Source organism: Crinia signifera, chromosome 19 (genome assembly GCF_055691185.1).
Source record: "Crinia signifera chromosome 19, ASM5569118v1, whole genome shotgun sequence".
NCBI lineage: Eukaryota > Metazoa > Chordata > Amphibia > Anura > Myobatrachidae > Crinia > Crinia signifera.
In genome coordinates, this window is record NC_139226.1 from 17,446,368 (window position 1) to 17,474,063 (window position 27,696).

Below are 27,696 nucleotides of genomic sequence, written 5' to 3' on the forward strand. Positions count from 1 at the left end.
TGGTAATAAAAATACTACTAATAAAAAACACACTTATACACCATTTTTTTACCCCAAGATGATGATGATGATGGTTATGGAGGACTCTCCTGAACATTTTGTTGTAAACACTCAGATGTAATTACATGTACATACATGACATAGGCCCTTATTCTGGTTGGTGCGGTCAGAGCCGCACACGGGGCTCCGACCGCACAAACCAAGGGCCGCCCACCGGACGGATCGCCACGGCCGTCCATACACGGACGGCTGGCGATCCGCACAAAAATGGTGGAGGCTACGCCTCCACCATGGTGGGAGCTGCCCCCTGCCTTCGATGGTCGACGACCATCGAAGGCAGGCCCGCACGCCGCGGCAGCTCCCGCAAGCTCAGACCACACGGACAATCGTCCGTGTGGGAGCTTGTAAGAGGGCTGAAAGCTGACATCCGGCGACGTCAGCTTTCCGCCCCCATGTCATGGTAATGAGGGCGTCATGCCCTCATTACCATGCATACGCCCCGCGTTTTCATGGGAACGCCCATGAAACGCGGGGCGTACACATAGGGAAATGAGGGGCTGAAGCCCCTCACGCCCCTATACGCCCCCTTTGCGGCGGACGAAATCCGTCTGCGGCGAAGGGGGCTGCACATGCGCAGAATGACCTCTGCGCATGTGCAGACAAAAAACATCGGCGGTACGGCCGCACGCGGGCCGTACCGTGCCGATCAAAATAAGGGCCCTAGTGATGAGGATTGCGTGTTTTTTGTATGATGACATTTTGTGTTAGGGTCTTCTTTTTGCCGTTCATCTAAAATAGTAATTTGATCAACAGGAAAGCCAGTGTGGGGCAGAAGAACCCGGCATATAGTCCGACAGCTCCGTTGCTGGGGTCTATGGTCATATCTGGTCCACTTGTAAAAGGAACTCCGGCCCCGCTGCAGTATGTGGTCATAAAAGTATTCAGTCCATTTAAATAAGAATAAATGTTACCAAGAGAGTTGCAGAAGCTTGGCGTGGTGCAGCCACGGGTGGCAGTAGTTTGTGTCACTGCTCCTGTGAGGAAGAGAGAGCGCTGTTATTTCCACAGCTCCTGTCATTTGCTTTCAGTGAAGACACAACTCTGAATGAGGCCATTACTCTATATTTTATTTTATACATTGTCTCTTCCATTAAATCAGAGAAAAATTTTAAACAAAATTAAAACGTTTCAGGTTTTACGATTCTACACGGTTGCTAAAGTAATGAGACCAGGGGTGGGATGTAATGGTGCTCGAATTCAGAGGACGCACAAGATGCTGGCAGAACTTGGACTTTAAAAAAAAAAAAAATTGCAATAACTTACAGATGGAGCGCCTGGTTCCCTTAGCTGGCTATCACTGGCAGAGAGGTTTTACATCTGACAGGGACGCACGAGTCTCTTACATACACGTTCGTCCCCGTCAATAAGGTGGCGGTGAGCGCTTTCCCTGCATGTCTCTGCTTCAGGGAGATGGGAAGGGATTGGGGGGAGTTGTGGGCAGCTGCTAGGGGCATCAGAGCAGCTGCAGCGGGTGGCAAAGGCCTCTGTCAGAATGTCGTGCGCATGTGCCACCTGGCGGCTTCTTGCGCCAAATGGTGGTTGGCGATTCGATTCTTCCATGTTTACTGCTAAACAAGGAGTCAGAATTAAAACCCCATAGTCCCTGAGAAATCAGTTCTACCAGAACCTGTCACAGTCCAATGACTGACACAGGAAATGTGACAAAAGACCACTCGGTTGTGTCTCGATAAAGCTGATTGGATGGCTGTTGTGTGTGGAATTGACCAATAGTAGAGTAGGAATGAGGGCCTCTGGAGCCAAGATACTGCTGATGATAGTGGTCTTCCAGGTTCTCAACTTAATATGCAGCAAAATACTCATGATAGTACTGGCAATCTTACCTGTTATTTCTTGTGTCAAAATGCCGCACCGAGTTTCTGCTCCGGTACATGCAATAGTTTGTGTGGAGTAGCAAGAGCTAGTGTTCGATGTACAAGTGCTGCATATCACTTTATTTGGTTGTGAGCTCTGAGTTGGCACTTTAAAAAAAATATTATAAATTGTGATGAATGAATGTACATCATTATAATAAAAAATATTTCCTAACAATAAGCATTGTTACAGTATATCGTTTCCAAACTTTTTCAACTCGCGGCACACCAAACAAAAGTTTTCAATTGCAGAGGCCCATCATCAGTCCCCCACATGGAAAAACACATTAACCCCCACAGGAAAAACAAACAAACACATTGGCCCTCATATGAAAAAAAAAAAAATCACACTGGTCCCCACAGGTAACAAAAATAAAATATATTGGTCCTCACAAAAGACAAGTAAGTAACAGGTGAACTGGTGGTGTTGGCTGTATACTGGTGTGCCACGGTAAAGTGGTTGAAAAGCACTGCAACAGAGCATACATACATTATAGTATATACATGGTGTCACTTTCTATTATAGCTATAACAGATCATAGCGTGTTCACTAATACCAGTTGCACAGATCACTGGGACAATGGCCAGTCCCTGGAAACTGGCACATGCACACTAGATGCTGGTACAGCGATAGAGTCTCCTAGTGCCCCTAGTGCTCAGAGTCAACTGAGCTCGTGGATTTTAAGGAGGGGGCCCAAAGTCCTCTATTAATGTGCCCCTCCCCAGTCTGTCTACTATATGTGACTGCTGTAAGGAACTAGCTTGTAAGCGTACCATATGCCTCACACATGTGCGGGCTGAAATAGCGAATGACAATGCAAATGGTTCCAAATCCAGTCACAGTTTCACTGACAGGAATATGGTGTTTGGGAATGGAAATGAGACATTTTAGGGTGGGTCTGTGACATCAGCACTGACCACTTCCAGCCTGTTTAAGTCATAGATTAGAGGAAGCCTCAGACCTAATCACATTTGCATAGATGACAAAGATCCTACGATGTTCCAGGAATTGCAAAGTGGGTCTGCGAGTGTCTGCACATCTGTCCCAATGTTGCGCCTACAGACCTGTGGTGCAGATTAAGAAACTGGACAGTAGCCGTGCATTAGAAATGTATTGGTCTCTCCTTGGTGGTGACCTGGAGGAAGCTAACCAGACCCACGGAGGGTATCAGGGGTGTGCTGCTTCTATTGTGTGCATGTGTGTACACTTGAAGGCAGGGACATCTTCAGCTTGGGTTTGCACCAGTCCCTGGGAGATTGTAATAAGCATCAGATCCTTGAATTTTCAGTCTACAATGAAATAAATTATTTCAATGGTAGATCCTGGGGGACACAGTATTCCGGAGCTGGCATCTGCTGTCAAAACACCAGAATCAGAGCTACGAAAGAATCAGACAGCCGACATACTCGATCGGTAAGTATGCAGGTCGGGTTAGGGTCATTCTATGAAGGAGGGTTATTTTCTCCGTGGGCCAATGTGTTTGGCTCTCTCAGGAAATAAAACACACTGGCCTACATACAAAGAAAATGAAAACACATAGGCCCCCATAGGAGAAGAGACACATTGGGGAAAATTTGCAAAGATGGGTGTTCTATTTCACATAGGGCAACTAGTCAGAATCTACTTTTTATTTATTTATTTAGCACCTTCTTGAAGATAATAGATAGTATCTGATTGGTTGCCCATAGCATCCCATGTGACATAGAACTCCAAACAGGAAGAACGTTTTTTTTTTTTTTTGTCACTGCAAAGAGGTTTTTACTGTGGGGGCCAATGTGTGGGATTTTTAGGCCACTGGGTCCATTGTGTTTAATTTTTTTACATGGGGACCAATGTGTGTTGTTATCTTCCTGTGAAGATTAATGTGCTTGTTTGTTTTTCTGTGGGGGCCAATGTGTTATTTTTCTGATATGACTCATATGTTTTTTTTTTTATTACAGTGGTGCCAATATGTGTGGGGTTTTTGTAGGGACACGTGTGTGTAATTTTCTCTGTGGGAGCCATAGTCGTGTTAGTACACCATGGGACCAGGAAATTACTGTGAGGTGGAGAGTGAGGGAAATGTAACGGGCTCAGTGTGGACTGCTAAGGGGCCCGGTGTTATATATGCATGGGTGACTTGAAACAGCGATGTAGGGTGCTTTCAGAGAGATATGGAGGGAGAGCTTGACATGGCAGATATACAAGGGCAAGCAGAGAGCTATGCAGGAGGAAATAGAGAGGGCAATGAGAACGTTATGAGATGAAATGGGGCAGTAATTCGGTTCTGAAATTTTTTTTTTTTTTGCTACTTCCACTTTGCCGTTGACCTTATGCTGGTAGAAAAAGCTTAGCCAATTTATTGCATTTGCCCCCCAGACTAAAAGTTGCCAGACTAAAAGTTGGAGAGGATGGGTGTGGATCATTGAGTGGACAGTCAACAACCAATAGGTCAACCACTATTATTTGACAGGCATGTGTGGGGAGGGTTAGGGTCAGGCTGCAGCATGGGTAAGGGGGTTGATTTATGAGGCGGGTACGGGGTTAGGTTTAGACACTAGTGGGGAGGGTAAAGGTCAGGCTGCGGGACAGTTGGTTAGGTTTAGGTGGTAAGTATGGAGTTTAGAGTGAGGCATTAGTGGGGAGGGTTAGGGTCAGGCTGCTGCGGAGGTGCAGAGTTAGGTTTAGGTGGTAAGTATGGGGGTTAGAGTGAGGCATTAGTGGGGAGGGTTAGGGTCAGGCTGCTGCAGGGGGTGCGGAGTTAGGTTTAGGTGGTAAGTATGGGGGTTAGAGTGAGGCATTAGTGGGGAGGGTTAGGGTCAGGCTGCTGCGGAGGTGCAGAGTTAGGTTTAGGTGGTAAGTATGGGGGTTAGAGTGAGGCATTAGTGGGGAGGGTAAGGGTCAGGCTGCTGCAGGGGGTGCAGAGTTAGGTTTTGGTGGTGGGTACGGGGTTAGAATTAAGCATTAGTGGGGAGAGTTAGGGTAAGGCTGCTGTGGGGGAGTTTATGGTTAGACTGCTAGAAAGGAGAGTTGGGGGACAAAGGGAGGTTAAGTAGACTTATCTGACTCCTGTCGGGTTTCCCTCCATCGGGATGCCAACTTCAATATTCTGACCGCCGGCATCCTGGCTGCCGGTGATTTGTGTCCCATGCTGCTCATATATTCCAATACATTAAGGTGTGGGTTTAGAATTCCGTCCCTGTCCCCAGTGGTGGGGGTCTGCGCATGCGCATGTTAAAACCCCTGCAGTGAGTGCATTTGGATATTTTTTTTATTCGCTGAGGTGCTCGCTCCCTGGTTCTGGGGTGGGCGCCTGGTGTTTCATGGGCGTTCCCACAAAAATGTTGCGTGGGCCCATTGGAACATAGAGGTGTCCATGCCTGCTTGGAGAGGGCGGCTAACATCACATGACATCAGCGCCCACCTTCAAGGCCTCCATCGTCAATCGAACAGAGGAAATATTATTCTATGGTAAGTAACCATCAAATGATTTTTCCTCTGTCCGGACGCATACAAGAGGATGTGTAATTATACACATCCGCTGGTATCATACAGAGGGGATCCGATGGGGGGGGGGGGGTGAATTCGGCGGTTCAGCGCTCAGCTGCTCAGTGAATATATGCAGTCATTGAATATATGCAATAGGGCAGGGGTTCCCAAAGTTTTTGACTCACGGCACCCCAAACCATCAGAAATGTTTTTGCGGCACGCTTAGGCTAAGAGTTTCTCATTGAGAAAGTCAGCAACAAATATTAAGTCAAATCTAAAAACAAATTGTGTTTATATCTCAATCTTAGGGTCAGTTATGTGGTAATGGACAGGATTACATTCTGTTTTTCCAAAATTTTACTATTATAATGGATGTGAGGGTACGAGTTCCTCAATCACTCAGACACCGAGCAGATGAAACCAAAATATGGTTTATTTTCCACAGCACGCACAAATAGACAATAAACAGTGGCAAAGGTAAATTGCAGAGTAGAAAGATATTCAGGTAGCAGGCCCAAACAGACAGTCCTTGTATAGTCACAGTCCCAGATCAGTTCCACAGGGCAAACTATCACTTAGCCCACACAGCAGTGATAGCATATAAGTCCACACGATACCTAGACAGAGCATAACCTCTTAGTCCAGGACAGTCCATCAATTCTCTTCCTGGCTTGTGTGCCAGTCATTTTAAAAACTTCCAATTTCCCACGCTTCTCCATACCATCAGTGGGCTTGCACTCAATCCCTATTGGTGGATTCAAGTCAGGTTTATCCCCCCTCCCAGGTACTGCTGCTGCCCATCTGCTTCTGCCCCCTGCTGGGGTCGGTTCCAGAAAGTCTGGAAGTGGCCAAGATATGCATAGCAGAGTCAACACAAGATACAAAACACAGTCTGATTACATTATGTGGTGGTCACCCCCTGTGGACAACCCTCCTGTTGATAGTAGGGGAATTTGATCACCCCCTGTGGTGATTGTCCTTCAGCTATCCCCCTCATGTAAACAGCAGGAACAATAATCGGCTGATTACATTATGGGCTGATCACCCCCTGTGGTGGCCGGTTCCACAAAGTCTGCTAGAGCCCAGAGGTTTACAAAGAATTGTCAACCCCCCTGGGGAGATGGTTCCTCTGCTATCTCTTTCCTGTAAATAGCAGCACAATAGCCGGGTAATTGGATCACCCCCTGTGGACATTTCCTGTTGATAGCAGGAGAATATAGACATACATAGAGAACAATAGGGCTAAAATGTACATTAATTACTGTGGAGTTCTACAGCCTAATACTATATGATCTGAAATACACACAGATTTGGGGGATAGAAACATCTATGGAGAATAAGAGGGTACCGACGGACTAAAATAGTACATTAATTACTACACCTAATAAAATATAGTAATTACAGATTTACAGTGAATCTGATAACCTCACATTCCTTCCCCTACTATTGTAGTCCCGGTACCCAGCTGTTCAGGAACCAATAACAACCTGGAATAGCGGGATGCAGAGCCGAGAATCTGGGGTTTGGATATACCACCTGAGTCCCACAGGGTGACATCATACCAAACCCATCTTGTAAAAGGCGGCTGGTTTGCAGAACCAGCAAGGGCATGATTACAGTCTAAGTCATACATTGGAACTAACAAGGGCTGTAGCAATTCCTCTTCTTCGGATTCTGGGTACCCCCCCTCTGCAACATTGTAACCTACTAATACTTTTGCCTCGGGCACAATGGGGCAGGGACCACTTTCCACCTCCCCCTCTTGCCCAAGGAACAGGGGCCAAACAGCAGGCCAATATAGGGGCTCTGGCCCTGGCACTTCCACCACCCCGTCATGTCCTTCCTCCCCCAAACCCAAACTAGGGGCATGGCACATTTCAGTCCAGCATTTGGTCTCAATGTCCAGGGCTGAGGAGGGACCCTCCATCACAAACAATTCCGCTGGTGGCTGCAGGACAGGCTGTGTCAGCTCTGTCCCCTTAAAAGCCAGATGCTCACCTGCAGCTACTTCTGCGCACACCTCCTTCTCCGCGATAGCCTCCTTCCCCAGCTGAGTATGCTGGGCAGCCCGAAACACGACGTCATCTGTGACTGGTGGGCTGGTGGCCTGGATGTTGTCGGATACTCCTCTAACCACGGCGATCTCTTCTTGGACGCAGTCCTCATAGATCCCCTGGCAGCAGGATAATAGCTCTGCATCTCCCACCTCAGCAAAAGGGAAGCAGTAGTGCAGCTCCTCCCTAGGATGGGGGAGAAGCAATTGCAAACGGTGCCTTTCATCACGCCCCCTGCGACACTGATCTTGCCATGCTGGGGTATCCAGGAGCCCCCGATCAATCGCCTCTTCCTCTGCCACCACGAAGCACTCCTCCAGACACTGCAATTGTTCCCACACACTCAACTGGGCACCGAAATGGAGGATCCAGGCTCGATAATCAGCAAATGCATTTGTAGGATCTCCCTGATCGTGAAGGATCTGCTGAAGGATTTCCCAGCGAGTGCAGGATTGGATGGGTATACCTCGCAGCTGACCTTCTGCTATCAGCTCCTCCATACTCATTTCTTCAAGGGCAGTTAGGGGCCCCCCTGACAACGACCCTTCTCTTGCGGTAACAATTAATTCTGTGGCAGACCCCTCGGTTGTCTGCCCAGATTGCAGTAGCCCCCTTCTAGACCTTTCCTCTGGTTCTATCTGGGGCATCAATTTATTCTGGACTTGTCCTTCAGCCTCAGAATATTGTCCTCTTTGTAGCATCTGGGTAACTGTAGCAATCACTTCCTCTGTAAATTCTACAAACTCTGGCTCTCCTAGCAGATTCCAAGAAGTGGCCTCACCTTTACAGTGCAGGAATGCATCCCCCAGGTAACACACTTTGTCCTGTATGCTGGATACTCTCCACCCGCTGACCATCTGCTGAGCGTCTTCCCAGTACTTCCAGATATACTGCATTTTCCTGACAATAAATAACAGATCCGGCTTCCCAGCCTGCCGATACACTGAAGAACCTCCATCCCTGAGCTCCTCTGCTACAGGGGTCTTGAGGCATCGATTTTCTTTCCTTGGAAACATTTTCCCTTTCACAGGAATGACACCTGCTCACTTGCTGAACATCACCTTATTGCATTTTCCGTTTCCTTACATATGGTCTGATCCTCTGTTCTCTGTGCTTTCTGTGCTCGATGGTTGGTGTCTGAATGATCCCACTGCTGCCGCCAAATGTGAGGGTACGAGTTCCTCAATCACTCAGACACCGAGCAGATGAAACCAAAATATGGTTTATTTTCCACAGCACGCACAAATAGACAATAAACAGTGGCAAAGGTAAATTGCAGAGTAGAAAGATATTCAGGTAGCAGGCCCAAACAGACAGTCCTTGTATAGTCACAGTCCCAGATCAGTTCCACAGGGCAAACTATCACTTAGCCCACACAGCAGTGATAGCATATAAGTCCACACGATACCTAGACAGAGCATAACCTCTTAGTCCAGGACAGTCCATCAATTCTCTTCCTGGCTTGTGTGCCAGTCATTTTAAAAACTTCCAATTTCCCACGCTTCTCCATACCATCAGTGGGCTTGCACTCAATCCCTATTGGTGGATTCAAGTCAGGTTTATCCCCCCTCCCAGGTACTGCTGCTGCCCATCTGCTTCTGCCCCCTGCTGGGGTCGGTTCCAGAAAGTCTGGAAGTGGCCAAGATATGCATAGCAGAGTCAACACAAGATACAAAACACAGTCTGATTACATTATGTGGTGGTCACCCCCTGTGGACAACCCTCCTGTTGATAGTAGGGGAATTTGATCACCCCCTGTGGTGGCCGGTTCCACAAAGTCTGCTAGAGCCCAGAGGTTTACAAAGAATTGTCAACCCCCCTGGGGAGATGGTTCCTCTGCTATCTCTTTCCTGTAAATAGCAGCACAATAGCCGGGTAATTGGATCACCCCCTGTGGACATTTCCTGTTGATAGCAGGAGAATATAGACATACATAGAGAACAATAGGGCTAAAATGTACATTAATTACTGTGGAGTTCTACAGCCTAATACTATATGATCTGAAATACACACAGATTTGGGGGATAGAAACATCTATGGAGAATAAGAGGGTACCGACGGACTAAAATAGTACATTAATTACTACACCTAATAAAATATAGTAATTACAGATTTACAGTGAATCTGATAACCTCACATTGGACACAAAAAAACTTGAATTGATCCTGGACTACCAACCCAGGGCACCCCTGCAAGTCCTCCAAGGCACCCCAGGGTGCCATGGCACACAGTTTGGGAACCACTGCAATAGGGGGTTTGTTTGCGAAGAAGCAAACCAAAGACAGAAAAATGCTTTGTGGGTGCACTCTTAAGACGGAATATATGTATCTGTGCAGATTCCCCCCCCCCTACACCCGTAAAGTTAGTATACGTAGCCTAGTGACAAGTCTTCATGCCACAGTCCGACATCGGCTAATATAAATATCGGACAGATGTCCTGGTAACACGTCACTGCCCTCAGGTTACATGTACCACAGAATACCCTGTAGACACTTACATGTAGGAAAATTTGGGAAGCAGTAACTGGTGTTACAACAAGATGTCCCCGTTTGGATTGTGCCACCGTTAAAGGTCCAACTTCCAGTTACATTACACAGATTTGCTGGTTTGCAGGTTATAAAGTACTGTGTCTGGGGTACAGCAGATCCTGTATACAGCATACGAGAGAAGACATAATGTAATACATGACATATAGAAGGCATATAATGTACGGTTATACTACACGGCATGCAGAGTGTTATATACATTTATAGTACTGTGTCTGGGGTGTAGCAGATCCTGTATACAGCATACGAGAGAAGACATAATGTAATACATGACATATAGAAGGCATATAATGTACGGTTATACTACACGGCATGCAGAGTGTTATATACATTTATAGTACTGTGTCTGGGGTGCAGCAGCTCCTGTATACAGCATACGGGAGAAGACATAATGTAATACATGACATATAGAAGGTATATAATGTACAGTTATACTACACAGCATGCAGATTGTTATATACATTTATAGTACTGTGTCTGGGGTGCAGGTCCTGTATACAGCATACGGGAGAAGACATAATGTAATACATGACATATAGAAGGTATATAATGTACAGTTATACTACACGGCATGCAGATTGTTATATACATTTATAGTACTGTGTCTGGGGTGCAGCAGCTCCTGTATACAGCACACGGGAGAAGACATAATGTAATACATGACATATAGAAGGTATATAATGTACAGTTATACTACACGGCATGCAGAGTGTTATATACATTTATAGTACTGTGTCTGGGGTGCAGATCCTGTATACAGCATACGGGAGAAGACATAATGTAATACATGACATATAGAAGGTATATAATGTACGGTTATACTACACGGCATGCAGATTGTTATATACATTTATAGTACTGTGTCTGGGGTGCAGCAGATCCTGTATACAGCATACGGGAGAAGACATAATGTAATACATGACATATAGAAGGTATATAATGTACGGTTATACTACACGGCATGCAGAGTGTTATATACATTTATAGTACTGTGACTGGGATGCAGCAGATCCTGTATACAGCATACGAGAGAAGACATAATGTAATACATGACATACAGTATAGAAGGCATATAATGTACGGTTATACTACACGGCATGCAGAGTGTTATATACATTTATAGTACTGTGTCTGTGGTGCAGCAGATCCTGTATACAGCATACGAGAGAAGACATAATGTAATACATGGCATATAGAAGGTATATTAATGTACGGTTATACTACACGGCATCAGGGCCGGCGCCACCACTAGGCAAATCTAGGCATTTGCCTAGGGCGCCGGCCACTGGAGGGCGGCATTTCGCCCCCCACCCCCCCCGTGCCCCAGGGGTACCTGTCCTGCGGCTGTGTATATAAAGCTTGTGGCGGCAGCGGGGGTCCCTGCAGTCAAGAAATAACGAGCGCTATCCACCTGGCTACGCGGAAGCGCTTCTGTTGTGGAAACACTGGCCGCACGCTGATTGGCTGAGATTCAGCCAATCAGCGTGCGCCGTACGGCCAGTGTTTTCACAACAGAAGCGCTTCCGCGTAGCCAGGTGGATAGCGCTCGTTATTTCTTGACTGCAGGGACCCCCGCTGCCACCGCAAGCTTTATATACACAGCCGCAGGACAGGTACCCCCCCCCCCCGGCACCGGGGCGCCCCCACCCCGACTCGCCTGGGGCGCTCCGGTGCCTTGCACGGCATGCAGAGTGTTATATACATTTATAGTACTGTGTCTGGGGTGCAGCAGATTCTGTATACAGCATACGGGAGAAGACATAATGTAATACATGACATATAGAAGGTATATAATGTACGGTTATACTACACGGCATGCAGATTGTTATATACATTTATAGTACTGTGTCTGGGGTGCAGCAGCTCCTGTATACAGCATACGGGAGAAGACATAATGGGGGAAATTTACCAATATGAAAAACCTAGTTTTTCGTATTGGTATTTTCCCTACGACTGCATACGACTGTTTAAGTCGTATGCAAAGTCGTGTTCCGGAGGATCAGTTACAAAGCAGTCATATACGACTGCTTTGTAACCCTCCGATGGTGTAATGATTCGTATTAGCGGCCGTATATACGGCTGCTAATACGAATTATTTCTAGCAGTCTGCACGGATCAGTCAGATCCGTGCAGGCTGCATGGTGTAAAAAAAATAGAAAAAAAAATAAATTAAAAAAAAAAACGGCGTGGGGTCCCCCCCACAGCCGAAACCAGCACCAGGCTGACAGAGCCTGGAGCCGGTAATTAAAAATCAGGGAACCCGACAAATAGGGGTTCCCCGATTTTTAACAACCAGCCCCAGGCTCCTGCTCTGGGGCTGGTTCCCAAAATACGGGGGACAAAATGACTAGGGGTCCCCCGTATTTCAAGAACCAGCCCCAGGCAAAACCAGCCAGCGGGTAATGCCACAGCCGGGGGGAGACTTTTTATGCAAGTCCCCCCGGCCAAAGCATTAACCCTACCGACCAGTCAGCCTGGCCAGGGGCCCTGGGGGAGTGGGGACCCCCCCAATAAAGGGGTCCCCCCCCTCCAGGACTTACCTGACCAGGCTGAAGCCTGGTGCTGTCCTCGATGCCCCTGGGCGGTGGGCATCGAGCTGATGGTTTTGTGTAAAAAATAGAATAAAAACCATTGTTTTTTACTGTGGCACTACAAGTGCCAGCAAGCCTCCCCAGCAAGCTGGGACTTGGATAACCACAAGTCCCAGCCTGCTGGGCATTAAAGGGCCCGCTGGGTCTTGTAGTGCCACCGTAAAAAAAATAGTTAAATAAAACACACTGACACCCGTTTTAAATAAAAGTTTAATACACACATTACATACATACTGATACTTACCTTTCTTGATCCCGTAGGTAGCCCTGGTCCTGATGTCCTGTGTCGTCCTCCAGGTCCATGTCGGCTGTCTGCGTCATCCTCCAGGTCCATGTCGACGGTCCGTGTCGTCCTCCAGGTCCATGGCGGTGTCCGGGTCTGAAGAAATCCATGTTGGAGCTGTGGAAGGAAATCCTACTCACCTGTTCCTGCGCTGAAGAAGTCTTGTCTTGATCCGACGTAGTCCAGGTAATCTTCCTGCTGTCGCCGGTCCCCGCTGTCTGCGCTGTCCGTGCATCGCGCTGAGGAGAGATGCTGAAGTTTCATATTCGGCGCCTCTCCTCAGACTGAATTCTATTGGCCGCCTAGCAGGCCAATCAGGAGCCGACTTTCTCGACTCCTGATTGGCCTGCTAGGCGGCCAATAGAATTCAGTCTGAGGAGAGGCGCCGAATATGAAACTTCAGCATCTCTCCTCAGCGCGATGCAGAGACAGCGCAGACAGCGGGGACCGGCGACAGCAGGAAGATTACCTGGACTACGTCGGATCAAGACAAGACTTCTTCAGCGCAGGAACAGGTGAGTAGGATTTCCTTCCACAGCTCCAACATGGATTTCTTCGGACCCGGACACCGCCATGGACCTGGAGGACGACACGGACCGTCGACATGGACCTGGAGGACGACGCAGACAGCCGACATGGACCTGGAGGACGACACAGGACATCAGGACCAGGGCTACCTACGGGATCAAGAAAGGTAAGTATCAGTATGTATGTAATGTGTGTATTAAACTTTTATTTAAAACGGGTGTCAGTGTGTTTTATTTAACTATTTTTTTTACGGTGGCACTACAAGACCCAGCGGGCCCTTTAATGCCCAGCAGGCTGGGACTTGTGGTTATCCAAGTCCCAGCTTGCTGGGGAGGCTTGCTGGCACTTGTAGTGCCACAGTAAAAAACAATGGTTTTTATTCTATTTTTTACACAAAACCATCAGCTCGATGCCCACCGCCCAGGGGCATCGAGGACAGCACCAGGCTTCAGCCTGGTCAGGTAAGTCCTGGAGGGGGGGGACCCCTTTATTGGGGGGGTCCCCACTCCCCCAGGGCCCCTGGCCAGGCTGACTGGTCGGTAGGGTTAATGCTTTGGCCGGGGGGACTTGCATAAAAAGTCTCCCCCCGGCTGTGGCATTACCCGCTGGCTGGTTTTGCCTGGGGCTGGTTCTTGAAATACGGGGGACCCCTAGTCATTTTGTCCCCCGTATTTTGGGAACCAGCCCCAGAGCAGGAGCCTGGGGCTGGTTGTTAAAAATCGGGGAACCCCTATTTGTCGGGTTCCCTGATTTTTAATTACCGGCTCCAGGCTCTGTCAGCCTGGTGCTGGTTTCGGCTGTGGGGGGGACCCCACGCCGTTTTTTTTTTTAATTTATTTTTTTTTCTATTTTTTTACACCGAAGCCTGCACGGATCTGACTGATCCGTGCAGGCAAAAACGCAAATACGACATGAAAATGGTGTTCTATTTTCCTGTCGTATTTGCGTGGGTGTTTTACACCACTAAGCAGCCGTATTATCCATACGGCTGCTTAGTAAATCAGAAACCACCATTCTTTTGAATGGTGATTTCTGTCGTATTCTATCGATGGTGTAGACATTCGTATTTGTAACTACAAATACGAATGTTCCATCTTTAGGACTACGAATTGTTGTATTTTTGGGATTGTAAATCCCGAAAATACAAATTCGTAAAAAAAAAGGTGTATTTCTCCCTACGAATACACCTTTTTTCTACGAATCCATTTTGGTAAATGTCCCCCAATGTAACACATGACATATAGAAGGTATATAATGTACGGTTATACTACACAGCATGCAGATTGTTATATACATTTATAGTACTGTGTCTTGGGTGCAGCAGATCCTGTATACAGCATACGGGAGGAGACATAATGTAACACATGACATATAGAAGGTATATAATGTACGGTTATACTACACGGCATGCAGATTGTTATATACATTTATCGTACTGTATCTGGGGTGCAGCAGCTCCTGTATACAGTATACGGGAGAAGACATAATGTAATACATGACATATAGAAGGTATATAATGTACGGTTATACTACACGGCATGCAGAGTGTTATATACATTTATAGTTCTGTGTCTGTGGTGCAGATCCTGTATACAGCATACGGGAGAAGACATAATGTAATACATGACATATAGAATGTATATAATGTACGGTTATACTACACGGCATGCAGAGTGTTATATACATTTATAGTACTGTGTCTGGGTGCAGCAGCTCCTGTATACAGCATACGGGAGAAGACATAATGTAATACATGACATATAGAAGGTATATAATGTACGGTTATACTACACGGCATGCAGAGTGTTATATACATTTATAGTTCTGTGTCTGTGGTGCAGATCCTGTATACAGCATACGGGAGAAGACATAATGTAATACATGACATATAGAAGGTATATAATGTACAGTTATACTATACGGCATGCAGATTGTTATATACATTTATAGTACTGTGTATGAGGTGCCCGAAGCGTGGAACACATGTAAAGTAATCCGCGTCCGCTCGCCAAGCTTCGGTATCGGTGGCTCGCTGCGCTCACCACACTTTATAGAATCAACTCCACGCCAATGTGAATAGTGGGTGTATGAAAAGGTCGGGGGGACGCATAACGCGTCCACTCGTGGGGCGCGCTGTGCTCGACACGTTACGGGCTGGCGTGGATAGTGGGGGTGTTTCAGGAACACATTCACACCTGTCATGTCAGCCAGGTTTAAATGGTCAATGGTGCCCACACAATGTAATAAGCACTGACTGACTACGCTAACTACGTAACGGTGACTGACTACAATAACTACATAAGCTCCGGCTAGCCGCGAACGGGCGGTAACACTACTCTGATACAGACAGGGACGCCTGACTGACTACACTAACTACGTAACGGTGAATGACCACACTAACTACATAAGCTCCGGATGGCCGCGAACGGGCGGTAACACTACACTGTTACTGACAGGGACGCCTGACTAACTACGTAACGGTGACTGACTACGCTAACTACGTAACGCTGACTGAATACACTAACTACATAAGCTCTGGCTGGCCGCGAACGGGCGGTAACACTACTCTGATACAGACAGGGACGCCTGACTGACTACGCCAACTACGTAAGCTCCGGCTGGCCGCGAACGGGTGGGAACACAACGCTGATACTAATAGGGATGCCTGACTGACTGCGCTAACTACATAAGCTCTGGCTATCCATGAACAAGCGGGAAAACTACACTACGCTGCCTGTGCTGGGCGCGCAAACACTACACTGATTCTGACAACTTCGTAAAGGGCGCCGTGCTAATACACAAGTACCAAATAGTATTCCAAAACAAAATTATTTTCCCACCAGCCAAGTGTAGTTACTGTGAGGTTAGCAGACTGACAGTAAGACTGTAATTATGATATTTTATTATTTGTAGTGATGAATGTACACTTTAGTCAGTCTGTACCCTCTCGTACTCTATAGATATGTCTGTTCCCCATATATGTGTGTGTATTTCCAGATCATATAGTATTAGGCTATAGAATTCCACCAAAAGACAATCTCCACAGGGGGGTGACCAAGACATAATGCAATAAGACTGTGATTGTGTCTCTATCTTCATTTCCTTTGTGTAACGCTGGTCAAGACCAGACTTAGTGGAACCGGGCACCACAGGGGGTGATTCAACTCCCCTGCTATTTACAGGAAGGTTATGTCCACAGGGGGTAATCAGGACATAAACCAAATTACCTTGTGGTTGTTCCGCCTTATTGACACGCCTTTGCATATCTCTGGACTCTAGTAGACTCTTTGGAGCCTGACCCAGCAGGGGGGGGGGGCAGCAGCAGTAGCTGGGAGGGGGATATACCTGACTCTTGAATCCACCAATCGAGACCCACTGCAAGCCCACTTTTGGTTTGTGCACCGTGGGAATTTAGAAGGTTTTAAAATGACTTGTACACATGCCAGCTCCTGATGTTAGTCGCAATCCTGGCTCAGGGATCATACCCTCCACTGGATCTTGTGGAACACATCGTTTGCCCGTGGGGGGGGGGGCATCCTACTAAGCTCTGGTGTGGAGCGTCCGTGCTGTGTGGATTTACACAGGTTTCAGCTATCACTGCTGTGTGGAATAAGTGATGGTTTTGTGATTTGGAACTGCTGCTACAAGGACTGCCATTTTGGACTGCTACCCGATAACGTTTATATGCTACCTTTGCCTCGTGTTCCTGTGTTTGTCTACTTGTGTGTGCTGTGATAAAAATAAACCATATTTTGGTTTCATCTGCTCGGTGTCTGAGTGATTGAAGAACTCGTATCCTCACAGTTACCGTACCCTATTGGTAGGGTCAGGCCTAGACATCTCAAACCGTGGACACACTTGGACTCAGTTTGGGAGTTTGTCATATCTGAATGCACAGTTAGTTCACTTTGGATCATTTTTTGGTACAGCTTTTAAAACTAAACTGCCATCCTGTCTGCAGTGCCACTCCTAGATGAGCCACGTGTTTGTGCCGCCCACTTGTGTGGCTTATCATAGTAATCCAGCTACCTCAGTGCAAACTTTTGGCCTAAAAACAACATTGTGACTCATTCAGAATAGACTGGAAATGAGTGGAAATGAATGTTATTTAGGTTAATAATAGCGTAGGAGCAAAAATAAAAATAAATAAAAAAATTCTGCAATTTTAGCGTTTTTTTTTCTTTTTTTCAAAATCCAGATCCAAAACACGAAACACGGAAAGTGTGGTATTTTGGAACAGATACATGACCAAAGATACAGACCCAAAACATGGAAAGTGGCCAGTGCACACCCCTAGTTACTGTATAATAGTCGGTGCTGGACAAATAATTTTATGTAACGTTCAACCACTACAATCAGCACCCATCATCATCACTCTAGTGTCTCCCATATTTCTGCTCAATTCTGGTCCAAAAAGGGTCTGGAGCCATGGGAGACATGGGCATGGCCTATGGTGAAGGGGACGTGGACGGGCACAGAAAACCCTCGCTGATATTCAGTGATCATCGCCTCTCTAAAAGGCCCCCCTTCCCGCGGAACACTGCAATGTATTCAGGACAGTTGGGAGGAATGCAGTCCAGTTAGTGACATACCTGTGTATAATATTCTAGTATATGAAGACAGACAGACATCACCAGAGGAGCAGGTCACTGGAGCTAGGTTGTTAGAAGTACCATAAAACTCATAGTAATTGTAACATGAGAGAGAAGATCCTGTAATAGAAAATAAATTATAGGTATTATTAGTACATAGTGAGGTAAAAAGAAAAACTTCAGATTTTATCAACTAACAAGAAAGGCCTGGTAAATACTAACCAAAATATTAGTACAAAAGGTATAAGTACAATAAAGCATATTTCCAGCTGAATATGATATGGTCATTTATTGGCGTATAGCAGCCTTCAGTGCATTAATGGTTCCTGGTGGAAGTTGCCAGGAAGGGTTATGTACTTAGTCCCAGGGGGGTTACATGCCCATTGCCGGGGGTAATTGTGGGCTGATTGCCAGGATTGGTTTACTTGATTGTTGCTATTGACATGACATGTTTATTGCTAGGGAGGGTTACATGCTCATTGCCAGGGAGGGTTACATGCTCATGACCATGAATTGCAGGGACACCGTGCACCAGCGCTCCCGGAGTACTCACTGCCGGGTAGCAGTGGGTGCTCTGAGCTCCCCTGGCAGACACTAGAGGTGCAGCAGAACCTTTAGTATCTTTCTCTTTTAAGGTGGGGCCATTTTTGGAGGGTCGCAGGGTCTCCATCTGTGGACAGGGACTATGCACCCCTGCAGCCCAGCTTTCCTCGCCAGTGGCACCTGTCTCCCAGGGCAGCGGAGGAAGGAGGAGAGGGGGCCGGCGGTCCACCCTCTCTCCTCCTTGGCTCCTGCAGCTTGAGATCCATCGGAGCCACTCACCCTACACCTCGGGGGGGGGGGGGGGGAGACCAAGTGCTTTTTCTCAGGTGAGACCAAGTGCTACCATTATAATAATGAATAAACTACATTTAAACATAATTTTATTAAACTCAAAATGATGATGATGATGATGATGATGAATTGTGTAGGAGGACGTACCTGTATTTTGACCGACCGATCCACTACAGTTTGTGGACATAACAGTATTCAATCCATTTACAGAAGTAGTTATGTTACCAAGAGAGTTGCAGAAGCTTGGGGTGGTGCAGCCACGGGTGGCAGTAGTTTGTGTTACTGCTCCTGTGGGGAAGAGAGAGCGCTGTTATTTCCACAGCTCCTGTCTGAATGAGGCTGTTACCATATAACTTATTTAATACATTGTCTCTTCCATGCATCACACAAAATATTTAAACAAATGAAGACTTTCAGCTTTTACACTTTTCACTATTGCAAAATGAATGAGACCAGGGGGGCCTGATGTTATTATGTCCGAGCAGAGGCAGATTTTCAAACGTAGGGACCAGGAGGGTCCAAGGGGCTCCATAAAGATATCCTGGCCGTCCGACACATACAGTGGAGCATTGGGTGAATAGGTAAATAATGTATGTACACACATCCACTGTATGTGGGCAGATTACAGTAAATATGATACAGGTATTACACTACTTCCACAAGTCCTACAGCCTGATACAGATTTGTACACAATGCAGCTGATCATTTATTGGTAGACTGCGGACTCGCCAAGGTTCTCTATTGATGCGGGCTGCAATGAGCAGCAATAATATAGTGTTGTGGATTTTGGGAGGAGGGCCCCAAACCTGTATCTTGCCCTAGTTCAGCAGTCATGAAGGATGCTTGTTTTAAATGGGCAATTACTTACAAGGCAAAACCGTGCTTTGCAAATGAGTACCCCTTTTAAAAACTTTTGAGTTTTGCCGACATCCCGCACGGCTGGTACACTTGGGAGTCATTACATCCCACCCACGTTCTTCCATTTTTACTGCTGACCAAGGTGTCAGCATAAATACTCCTTAGTCCCAGAGATATCAGTTCTACCATAACCTGTCATCGTCCCATGGGTGACCCTAGAAAAGTGACTCAAGAGCACCCGTTTAAGTGTCTCAATAAAGATGATTGGATGGCTGTTGTTTGTGGAATTGACCAATAGTGGAGTAGGAATGAGGGCCTCCGGAGCCAAGATACTGCTGATGATAGTGGTCTTCCAGGTTATCAAGTTAATATGCAGCAAACATACTTGAGATAGTACTTGCAATCTTACCTGTTATTACTTGTGTCAAAATACCGCACCGAGTCTCTGCTCCTGTACAGGCAATAGTTTGTCCGGAGGAGCAATAGGCCGTGTTCGATGTACATGTGTTACATACCACGTTATTCGGCTGTGAGCTCTGGGTTGGCACTTTAAAAACAATATTATAAGTTGTGATGAATGAATGAACATTGTTACAATACAATTATCTGATGCATTGTTACATTGTATCCACCAGACCATACATATACCATACGTGTATTATATACATTGTCTCACCTTGTTTTATAGCTATAATAGATCATTGTGTGTTCACTAAATTAAATCCAGTTGCACAGATCACTGGGACCATGGTCAGTCCCCAGACCGGCGCATGCACACTAGACTCCAGTACAGCGATAGTGTCTCCTAGTGTCCATCATTCTCAGAGTCTACTGAGCTGCCAGCAATAGAGGGGGCCCATAGAGAGACTGCACAGGGACCCCGTCCTTTATTAATGTGCGCCTGCCCAGTCTGCCTACTTTATGTGACTGCTGTAAAGAACTAGTGTGCAATCTGCATAGACAGTATATTGTGTCTACAGAACACATTGCACACCTGCATTTTATTTATTCCAATAATGCATAATGGGCCTAATTCAGTTTGGATCACTAATTAGAGAATTTGCAAATCAAAGGTAATATCGAATGACTACCGTATGCGTACCGTATACATCACACATGTGCGGGCTGAAATATTGACTGAAAATGCAAATGCTTCGTAGTCCAGTCACAGTTTGACTAACAGGAAACCGGGGGTTGGGGATGGAAATAAGGTGTTTTCTGGGTGGGTTTTGGAATAACTCAGATGAGCCCAGGTGTTTTTCAGATGGTCCGGTTACATCTGCTCTGACAAATGCAACCTTGCCTAAGTCTCAGATTAGTGGACGCCTCAGACCTAACATTTGCACAAACAGTATTGTAATTGGATCTGCGTGTGGATAGCTACAGATGTGTCCTCATGCATTGTCGCTCATTGCTTTTTAGGCTCCTAAATCATGAGTTCTAAATAACGTTATGGCTGCGTTAAGTCCCACCCATGTAATACACAGTTTAACCACTGGGTGACAAATGCTCCACGTTAAGATTACAGTGCTGAATAAAAGCTGTGACAGTGACATGTGACATGAGAGAGGCTGTTCAATTGCGTTCTTCCATTTATAAAAAAAAAATCTCTTCTACAAAATACAATGCCACAGATACAGCATTGTTATCTCAGAAAGCATTCCAGGATTTGTTTTTATAAAATGGAAAGTAACTTGAAATCCACTGTACCACTCAGAAATGATCTCATTAATATGATTTAATAATATGCCTCACAATCATTCATTAGTATTCATTCCCACTGAGCTAATGTTATGCCCTGTATCAAAGCACCTCCCCATTCACGCTATTGACTCCTGTTATCTAGTGATTTTGTCTTCACTCTGTGTTCTAAATTCTGGATTTCATCCTCAGAATCAGCTTTATTAATAGGGGTTTGTTTCCGAAGAAGCATACGAAAGACAGAAAAACGCTTTGTGGGTGCACTCTTAAGAAGGAATATATGTATCTGTGCAGATTCCCCCCCCCCCCCCCCCCCCCCCTACCCGTAAAGTTAGTATACGTAGCCAAGTGGCAAATCTTCACGCCACAGTCCGACATCGGCTAATATAAATGTCGGACAGATGTCCTGGTAACACGTCACTGCCCTCAGGTTACATGTACCCCAGAATACCCTGTAGACACTTACATGTAGGAAGAGTTGGATGCAGTAACTGGTGTACAACAGGATGTCCCCGTTACGATTGTGCCACCGTTAAAGGTCCAACTTCCAGTTACATTACACAGATTTGCTGGTTGCAGGTTATAAAGTACTGTTCGGATATAGCAGATCCTGTATACAGCATACGAGAGAAGACATAATGTAATACATGACATATAGAAGGTATATAATGTACGGTTTATACTACACGCATGCAGAGTGTAATATACATTTATAGTACTGTGTCTGGGGTGCAGCAGATCCTGTATACAGCATACGGGAGAAGACATAATGTAATACATGACATATAGAAGGTATATAATGTACAGTTATACTACACAGCATGCAGAGTGTTATATACATTTATAGTACTGTGTCTGGGGTGCAGATCCTGTATACAACATACGGGAGAAGACATAATGTAATACATGACATATAGAAGGTATATAATGTACGGTTATACTACACGGCATGCAGAGTGTAATATACATTTATAGTACTGTGTCTGGGGTGCAGCAGCTCCTGTATACAGCATACGGGAGGAGACATAATGTAACACATGACATATAGAAGGTATATAATGTACGGTTATACTACACAGCATGCAGATTGTTATATACATTTATAGTACTGTGTCTGGGGTGCAGCAGATCCTGTATACAGCATACAGGAGAAGACATAATGTAATACATGACATATAGAAGGTATATAATGTACGGTTATACTACACGGCATGCAGAGTGTTATATACATTTATAGTACTGTATCTGGGGTGCAGCAGATCCTGTATACAGCATACGGGAGAAGACATAATGTAATACATGACATATAGAAGGTATATAATGTACGGTTATACTACACAGCATGCAGAGTGTTATATACATTTATAGTACTGTGTCTGGGGTGCAGCAGCTCCTGTACACAGCATACGGGAGAATACATAATGTAATACATGATATATAGAAGGTGTATAATGTACGGTTATACTACACTGCATGCAGAGTGTTATATACATTTATAATACTGTGTCTGGGGTGCAGCAGATCCTGTATACAGCATACGGGAGATTACATAATGTAATACATGACATATAGAAGGTATATAATGTACGGTTATACTACACGGCATGCAGATTGTTATATACATTTATAGTACTGTGTCTGGGGTGCAGCAGATCCTGTATACAGCATACAGGAGAAGACATAATGTAATACATGACATATAGAAGGTATATAATGTACGGTTATACTACACAGCATGCAGATTGTTATATACATTTATAGTACTGTGACTGGGATGCAGCAGATCCTGTATACAGCATACGAGAGAAGACATAATGTAATACATGACATATAGAAGGCATATAATGTACGGTTATACTACACGGCATGCAGAGTGTTATATACATTTATAGTACTGTGTCTGTGGTGCAGCAGATCCTGTATACAGCATACGAGAGAAGACATAATGTAATACATGGCATATAGAAGGTATATTAATGTACGGTTATACTACACGGCATCAGGGCCGGCGCCACCACTAGGCAAATCTAGGCATTTGCCTAGGGCGCCGGCCACTGGAGGGCGGCATTTCGCCCCCCACCCCCCCCGTGCCCCAGGGGTACCTGTCCTGCGGCTGTGTATATAAAGCTTGTGGCGGCAGCGGGGGTCCCTGCAGTCAAGAAATAACGAGCGCTATCCACCTGGCTACGCGGAAGCGCTTCTGTTGTGGAAACACTGGCCGCACGCTGATTGGCTGAGATTCAGCCAATCAGCGTGCGCCGTACGGCCAGTGTTTTCACAACAGAAGCGCTTCCGCGTAGCCAGGTGGATAGCGCTCGTTATTTCTTGACTGCAGGGACCCCGCTGCCGCCGCAAGCTTTATATACACAGCCGCAGGACAGGTACCCCCCCCCCCCGGCACCGGGGCGCCCCCACCCCGACTCGCCTGGGGCGCTCCGGTGCCTTGCACGGCATGCAGAGTGTTATATACATTTATAGTACTGTGTCTGGGGTGCAGCAGATCCTGTATACAGCATACGGGAGAAGACATAATGTAATACATGACATATAGAAGGTATATAATGTACGGTTATACTACACGGCATGCAGATTGTTATATACATTTATAGTACTGTGTCTGGGGTGCAGCAGCTCCTGTATACAGCATACGGGAGAAGACATAATGTAACACATGACATATAGAAGGTATATAATGTACGGTTATACTACACAGCATGCAGATTGTTATATACATTTATAGTACTGTGTCTTGGGTGCAGCAGATCCTGTATACAGCATACGGGAGGAGACATAATGTAACACATGACATATAGAAGGTATATAATGTACGGTTATACTACACGGCATGCAGATTGTTATATACATTTATCGTACTGTATCTGGGGTGCAGCAGCTCCTGTATACAGTATACGGGAGAAGACATAATGTAATACATGACATATAGAAGGTATATAATGTACGGTTATACTACACGGCATGCAGAGTGTTATATACATTTATAGTACTGTGTCTGTGGTGTAGATCCTGTATACAGCATACGGGAGAAGACATAATGTAATACATGACATATAGAAGGTATATAATGTACAGTTATACTATACGGCATGCAGATTGTTATATACATTTATAGTACTGTGTATGAGGTGCCCGAAGCGTGGAACACATGTAAAGTAATCCGCGTCCGCTCGCCAAGCTTCGGTATCGGTGGCTCGCTGCGCTCACCACACTTTATAGAATCAACTCCACGCCAATGTGAATAGTGGGTGTATGAAAAGGTCGGGGGGACGCATAACGCGTCCACTCGTGGGGCGCGCTGTGCTCGACACGTTACGGGCTGGCGTGGATAGTGGGGGTGTTTCAGGAACACATTCACACCTGTCATGTCAGCCAGGTTTAAATGGTCAATGGTGCCCACACAATGTAATAAGCACTGACTGACTACGCTAACTACGTAACGGTGACTGACTACAATAACTACATAAGCTCCGGCTAGCCGCGAACGGGCGGTAACACTACTCTGATACAGACAGGGACACCTGACTGACTACACTAACTACGTAACGGTGAATGACCACACTAGCTACATAAGCTCCGGATGGCCGCGAACGGGCGGTAACACTACACTGTTACTGACAGGGACGCCTGACTAACTACGTAACGGTGACTGACTACGCTAACTACGTAACGCTGACTGAATACACTAACTACATAAGCTCTGGCTGGCCGCGAACGGGCGGTAACACTACTCTGATACAGACAGGGACGCCTGACTGACTACGCCAACTACGTAAGCTCCGGCTGGCCGCGAACGGGTGGGAACACAACGCTGATACTAATAGGGATGCCTGACTGACTGCGCTAACTACATAAGCTCTGGCTATCCATGAACAAGCGGGAAAACTACACTACGCTGCCTGTGCTGGGCGCGCAAACACTACACTGATTCTGACAACTTCGTAAAGGGCGCCGTGCTAATACACAAGTACCAAATAGTATTCCAAAACAAAATTATTTTCCCACCAGCCAAGTGTAGTTACTGTGAGGTTAGCAGACTGACAGTAAGACTGTAATTATGATATTTTATTATTTGTAGTGATGAATGTACACTTTAGTCAGTCTGTACCCTCTCGTACTCTATAGATATGTCTGTTCCCCATATATGTGTGTGTATTTCCAGATCATATAGTATTAGGCTATAGAATTCCACCAAAAGACAATCTCCACAGGGGGGTGACCAAGACATAATGCAATAAGACTGTGATTGTGTCTCTATCTTCATTTCCTTTGTGTAACGCTGGTCAAGACCAGACTTAGTGGAACCGGGCACCACAGGGGGTGATTCAACTCCCCTGCTATTTACAGGAAGGTTATGTCCACAGGGGGTAATCAGGACATAAACCAAATTACCTTGTGGTTGTTCCTCCTTATTGACACGCCTTTGCATATCTCTGGACTCTAGTAGACTCTTTGGAGCCTGACCCAGCAGGGGGGGGGGGCAGCAGCAGTAGCTGGGAGGGGGATATACCTGACTCTTGAATCCACCAATCGAGACCCACTGCAAGCCCACTTTTGGTTTGTGCACCGTGGGAATTTAGAAGGTTTTAAAATGACTTGTACACATGCCAGCTTCTGATGTTAGTCGCAATCCTGGCTCAGGGATCATACCCTCCACTGGATCTTGTGGAACACATCGTTTGCCCGTGGGGGGGGGGGCATCCTACTAAGCTCTGGTGTGGAGCGTCCGTGCTGTGTGGATTTACACAGGTTTCAGCTATCACTGCTGTGTGGAATAAGTGATGGTTTTGTGATTTGGAACTGCTGCTACAAGGACTGCCATTTTGGACTGCTACCCGATAACGTTTATATGCTACCTTTGCCTCGTGTTCCTGTGTTTGTCTACTTGTGTGTGCTGTGATAAAAATAAACCATATTTTGGTTTCATCTGCTCGGTGTCTGAGTGATTGAAGAACTCGTATCCTCACAGTTACCGTACCCTATTGGTAGGGTCAGGCCTAGACATCTCAAACCGTGGACACACTTGGACTCAGTTTGGGAGTTTGTCATATCTGAATGCACAGTTAGTTCACTTTGGATCATTTTTTGGTACAGATTTTAAAACTAAACTGCCATCCTGTCTGCAGTGCCACTCCTAGATGAGCCACGTGTTTGTGCCGCCCACTTGTGTGGCTTATCATAGTAATCCAGCTACCTCAGTGCAAACTTTTGGCCTAAAAACAACATTGTGACTCATTCAGAATAGACTGGAAATGAGTGGAAATGAATGTTATTTAGGTTAATAATAGCGTAGGAGCAAAAATAAAAATAAATAAAAAAATTCTGCAATTTTAGCGTTTTTTTTTCTTTTTTTCAAAATCCAGATCCAAAACACGAAACACGGAAAGTGTGGTATTTTGGAACAGATACATGACCAAAGATACAGACCCAAAACATGGAAAGTGGCCAGTGCACACCCCTAGTTACTGTATAATAGTCGGTGCTGGACAAATAATTTTATGTAACGTTCAACCACTACAATCAGCACCCATCATCATCACTCTAGTGTCTCCCATATTTCTGCTCAATTCTGGTCCAAAAAGGGTCTGGAGCCATGGGAGACATGGGCATGGCCTATGGTGAAGGGGACGTGGACGGGCACAGAAAACCCTCGCTGATATTCAGTGATCATCGCCTCTCTAAAAGGCCCCCCTTCCCGCGGAACACTGCAATGTATTCAGGACAGTTGGGAGGAATGCAGTCCAGTTAGTGACATACCTGTGTATAATATTCTAGTATATGAAGACAGACAGACATCACCAGAGGAGCAGGTCACTGGAGCTAGGTTGTTAGAAGTACCATAAAACTCATAGTAATTGTAACATGAGAGAGAAGATCCTGTAATAGAAAATAAATTATAGGTATTATTAGTACATAGGCCCTTATTCTGGTTGGTGCGGTCAGAGCCGCACACGGGGCTCCGACCGCACAAACCAAGGGCCGCCCACCAGACGGATCGCCACGGCCGTCCATACACGGACGGCTGGCGATCCGCTCAAAAATGGTGGAGGCTACGCCTCCACCATGGTGGGAGCTGCCCCCTGCCTTCGATGGTCGACGACCATCGAAGGCAGGCCCGCACGCCGCGGCAGCTCCCGCAAGCTCAGACCACACGGACAATCGTCCGTGTGGGAGCTTGTAAGGGGGCTGAAAGCTGACATCCGGCGACGTCAGCTTTCCGCCCCCATGTCATGGTAATGAGGGCGTCATGCCCTCATTACCATGCATACGCCCCGCGTTTGCATGGGAACGCCC

The 27,696-nt window shown here is 46.1% G+C and overlaps 1 protein-coding gene across 1 annotated transcript; it reads right to left on the reverse strand.

Annotated features, from left to right (window-relative positions):
* Positions 1-727: 727 nt before the first annotated feature.
* Positions 728-20,232, reverse strand: LOC146041712 (uncharacterized). Its single transcript, XM_083161624.1, has 6 exons — positions 20,096-20,232; positions 18,976-19,116; positions 17,995-18,114; positions 9,952-10,101; positions 1,902-2,039; positions 728-1,034 (listed from the first exon to the last, which is right to left on the reverse strand). Exons 2-6 carry the CDS (start codon positions 19,013-19,015, stop codon positions 790-792), a joined length of 693 nt encoding a protein of 230 aa, XP_083017750.1. The 5' UTR covers positions 19,016-19,116; positions 20,096-20,232; the 3' UTR covers positions 728-789.
* Positions 20,233-27,696: the final 7,464 nt, after the last annotated feature.